The sequence below is a fragment of the Poecile atricapillus genome, chromosome 2 (assembly GCF_030490865.1).
Source record: "Poecile atricapillus isolate bPoeAtr1 chromosome 2, bPoeAtr1.hap1, whole genome shotgun sequence".
Taxonomy (NCBI): Eukaryota; Metazoa; Chordata; class Aves; order Passeriformes; family Paridae; genus Poecile; species Poecile atricapillus.
The window spans coordinates 18047730-18052354 of NC_081250.1; the positions used below are offsets into that span (position 1 = coordinate 18047730).

At 61.6% G+C, this 4625-nt stretch overlaps 2 protein-coding genes across 2 annotated transcripts; one reads left to right on the forward strand and one right to left on the reverse strand.

Annotated features, from left to right (window-relative positions):
* Nucleotides 1-1108: 1108 nt before the first annotated feature.
* On the reverse strand, nt 1109-3123 carry PTF1A (pancreas associated transcription factor 1a). Its single transcript, XM_058832386.1, has 2 exons — nt 2363-3123; nt 1109-2247 (listed from the first exon to the last, which is right to left on the reverse strand). The coding sequence occupies exons 1-2, from the start codon at nt 2985-2987 to the stop codon at nt 2045-2047; spliced, it is 828 nt and encodes a 275-aa protein (XP_058688369.1). The 5' UTR covers nt 2988-3123; the 3' UTR covers nt 1109-2044.
* LOC131575274 (cuticle collagen 2C-like) lies at nt 2986-3621 on the forward strand. Its single transcript, XM_058830466.1, has one exon. The coding sequence runs from the start codon at nt 2986-2988 to the stop codon at nt 3619-3621; it is 636 nt and encodes a 211-aa protein (XP_058686449.1).
* Nucleotides 3622-4625: the final 1004 nt, after the last annotated feature.

Genomic DNA, 4625 nt, shown 5'->3' on the forward strand with positions numbered 1-4625 from the left:
TTTACATGCGAAGGCGGCTCTTCCGCTTCATCTGCACCATACTAAAGGATGTGTTGAAGCATTGAATCACAAAAAAGTGGCACGCCAAAGAAAAGGTGCCACATAACAATGATTGTAGTGTTTTAATTGTGGGGGATCGCATCACCAAAGCCAATTGAGACGAACGAGGCTATACACAGAAGGAAACGGTACAACACTTCCATAACTTATAATTAAACTGAAGTCCGACTAACATTTGACTTTCTAATGAGTGTAATGAGATTACATGCCTGATGGAAGCATTTGTGAAAAAGCGACTTTCTGTGTTTAATGAGGTCCTAATACAGGACAAGATCGAATTATAGGTCGGCTCTTTTTCTCTCAAAGAGCGCCGTTTAAGTTCAATGACACCGGTGCCGCCCGCCTGCCGACGGACGGGGCGAGGCTTGCAGCGGGTCAGCCCCGCCGCAGCCCGGAATCTCACGAAAACTGACCAAATTAATAAGCAATGACCCCCCCCACCAAACCCCCGCCCCAGCCCAGCCTCGGCGTGTTTGTGTGTGTAAGTAGCTCCTCTAATTGCTATTGGAATAGATCCATGCCATCCGCGCTAGGGAACTAAATGTGTTTAACTAGGTTAATGCAATTAGCATGTATGCAACATATTGCTCCCACTTCGCGGTAGTTTTTGGGGAGGAAAAAAAAAAAAAAAAGGAGAGGGAGCGACGTACAGTAAATGATGAGTTGTAATTATAACTTGGCTCACCCGGGCCGTTCCCATCCGCCTGGGCACCGCGCGGGGACAGCTCTGCTCCGGCCGCGGGCCGGGCTGGGCATCTGGGACTCTGCCGGGGGCTGAGCCGTCGGGGCTGAGCCGCGGGTGCCACGGGAAAATCAGCACCTGCGGCGTCCGGCCGAGCCCCCCGCCCCAGCCCCGGGCCGCCCCCCCGCTCCCGCAGGGAGCACTTGCAGCCCCCGGCCCGACCGGCCCCTGCCGCCCCCACCCCTCGGCCCCGGGCAGGTGCAGCCCAGCCGTCCCTTCCGCAGCCAGGCACGCTGAGCTGGAGCTACCAGAGCGGTTCTACCACCAGTTGCACGATGGCTTTGCCATCCCCCTGTCCCCCCCGCCCCAGCGGCAACCCCAGGAGGAGCGTGGGGACTGTTTCCCAGGCGCGGCCGGGGGAAGAACTGCGGAAGACTAGGGGCAGCCGGCAGAGCCCCAAGCCTGCCCGGTCCCCAGCCTCATCCTTCCCTCCCCGGCAACTTTCAGAACAGCTTTGTACAGCTCCGGATAGCGCGCCCATTCCCATGGCGGCGGGGTCAGGGACACAAGGCGGGGGACGCACACACCCTCTCAAGATTTGTGTTTGGGGGCTCGGATCTTCCAGCTGGAAACCACAAGCAGCGCTGGGACATTGAAAGGAGGGGACCTTCTAGAGATAGACAAAGACATCAGTTGGAAGCACTTCAGGAGAGGACGTCAAAAGGGGTGGAGAGAAGGCGAAAGTGTGTCCCCGCCCGTCCCCGTCCCCCCGACGCTATAAGAGCAGCCCGAGCCGGCGATGGGGCAGTGGGGCCAGCATCTGGGCCTAGGGTGCCACTGGGTCTCGGGGCTCACCCCGCCTGGAGACTGGTATAGGCGTTCATTGCAAGGCTTCCTCGGGATGTGGTGGGGCTCTCGGAAGCCGCTACCAACAAATATACTGCTCCACAACGTACAATTCGCGTTTATTATTAACAAAACACAAGGAGAGTCCACGTGCGGCAATAAATTATTTTCACGGCTTCTGGCATATTTCCCCCATTAAAAAAAAAAAAAAAAAAAAAAAAAAAAAGGTGCTGGTGGAAAAAACCTATTGCATATCTTAAAAAAAAAAATCAAGATAAATTATATAAATTATATATTCAAAACAGACTATTCTACCTCATTATCACTACTCCGTAATAAATACATAAATAAAGTTGATTGCCCTTAGAGTCTGAATCTTAAATTACATTTACAATATAGGTCTCTACATACAGCATGTACAGAGCGGGAGGGGGCGGGGACCACCCGCGCGGCGCCTCACGCCACGTAGTCGAAGGGGGGCTCGTTCTCTATGTCGTTGACGGAGGGTTTGTTGTTCACCTTCCGCGGGTCCTCGGGGGTCCACACTTTGGCTGTCCGGATGATGTTTTGTTCCTTGAGCTGCTTTTCATCAGTCCACGACAGCGAGTGACCGGCCAGAGGGGGGAGTCCGTAGTCGGGGTCGCTCGGGGAGGGAGATCCTGGAGGGCAGGAGGGAAAAGGAAGGCAGGGGGTTATTGCCGGGGCCGGCATTCCTGCGGAGCGCGGTGCCGGGCCGCGCCGGGACGTACCGTGCCGTGCCGGCCCACCACTTACTTGTGCCGCGGTGGCAGATGATGATTTTCTTGGGCTGGCTGGGGCTCTCGCTGCTGGAGCTGCGCAGCGGCAGGTCGGACTGCACCAGTTCGCTGAGGAAGTTGATGTAGCCGATGGCCAGGCGCAGCGTGTCCACCTTGGAGAGGCGCTTCTCGTAGGGCAGAGTGGGGATGTGCGAGCGCAGCCCCTCGAAGGCGTCGTTGATGGACTGCATCCGCCGCCGCTCCCGCACGTTGGCGGCCTGCCGGAGCTGCTGCAGCTCCGCCTCGGAGCGCACCCGCCGCCGCCGCTTGGCCGAGCCCAGCGCCTGAAGCCGCCCCCCGGGGGACAGCAGCGCCGCGCCCGCCGCCCCGCAGCATTCGTAGGCGAAGCCGGGCGAGGCGGGAGACGGCGGGAAGGCGGCGGCCGGCGCCGGGCAGCGGTAGCCGCCCTCGGGGTCGCCGCCGTCGCGGTAGTACTCCTGCAGCTGCCGGCTGAGGAAATCCACGTCCGGCTCCAGCAGCCCGTCCGCGGCCAGCACGTCCCGCGGGGGCGGCTCGGAGAAAAAGTCCTCCTCGTCAAAGTAGGGGGGCGAGGAGAAGGAGTCCAGCCCCCCGGGGAAGTGCTCCAGCAACACAGTCTCCATGCTGCCCCCGGTCCCGGCGCGGACGGGACGGGGCAGGGGGGCAGCCCCGCCGGGACGCGCCCGCAGCCGCTGTCGCCGGCCCGCTGGCCGAGCCGCCCCGGCGGTGGCGGGGCCGCCTCCCCCGCCCTGCCCTGCCCTGCCCTGCCCGCCGCTGTGTGGCGGGAGGCCGGGCCGCGCCGCCGCTCTCCGGGGAGGGGCCGGAGCCGCTGGCGCCGCGGGCCGGCACGCGAGGGGTCTTATAACGACATCCCCGGGCGCGTGCCGCCGGCCGCCGCCGCCAGCCAATCAGGGCGCGCCGGGGGGGCCGGGCCGCCCGCCGGGGGACACCGCGCGCGGCCGGGGGCGGCGCCCCGCACCGGGGCGGGGGGAGCGGCACGGACCCGACGGAGCCCCCGCGGCACGGCCCGGCACAGCCCGGCACCCCTCGGCACCGCCCGGCACAGTCCGGCACCGCCCGGCACAGTCCGGCACCGCCCGGCACTGCCCCGCACCGCCCGGCACTGCCCCGCACCGCCCGGCACCGCCGCAGCCGCTCGCACCGACGGGGCCCGCACGTCGGGCGAGGGGCCCCGGATGGCCTCGGCACCTCTTCCCGCGAACCGCTACCGAAACGCGCCTCTTGGCTTTCACATAACCTCCCTCTCGGCACCGGGAAGCGTCACCCCTGCGCATCTTATCCCCAGCGTTTTTGCCGTTCTCCCGGGACCGCCAGTCCCCGCCGCCAGCAGAGCCGCTGTCAGAGCGGGCATAGGGGGAATCGATGGCGCGGGTTTTTTCTTGGCGTTCGAACTGAGGACAATTCTATCGCAACATCAAAATACATCAAGTCAGCTCTTGCGCTCGGCCGTGCATCGATTTTGACCTCATCGGGCCCCGTTGCGTTCTCCTTTTTCCCACTCCCATTGCCCCTCTCTGGACGATCTCGCTCGGCGGAGGTTCTGTTAATAATTCCCTAACAGACTCTCACTGATTAAAGCCTTAAAAATTCTCACTGGAGTGAAATGGATTACCCGCCAGATTAGGAGAGGATTATCTCTGTCATTAGCGCTGCAATAGTTAGTCCGGCAGAGTCTGTCGAGGTTTATCGAAAGTGACTTTCCACCGTGCCACCAGCGCTGGCAGAGATCAAACTCCGCGTGGAAACGTACCCGGGTCTATCAGCAGATCAAGACAGGGCCAGCTCCGGGAAGGTAATAAATGACTCGACTTCAAAGCCGCTGACATCGCCGTGATAACGGCAGGGAAACGCGTGAGTCACGGGAGGGAACAAAGAGCTTTGCAAGAACCACTTCTTGGAAAGTTCCGCCTACAGACGGACCACGCGAAAAAAACGAGAAGGGAGGGCAGAGACCTCTGAGCGAGGTCAGGAACGCGTCCACGCGTGGCCGTGGGACTGCTCCCACCGTCCCTGAAAGGGGAAGCTAAGGGAGTGTCCCGTTAGAGGGGCGATGTAATGGCAATGCGGTTCACTGCTCACATCCACCCGCGTTGCGGAACCGGAGACCTCGGAGGAGACTGGGATGAGTGCGTCCGGTCTCCTGTTTCCATTCACACCCGCCATCCCTCAATCTCTCACCACGCACCACTGTCAAGAGCCAGGCTTCTGGGTGCCCATCTCCGCAGAGCTGCGAGCTGTCC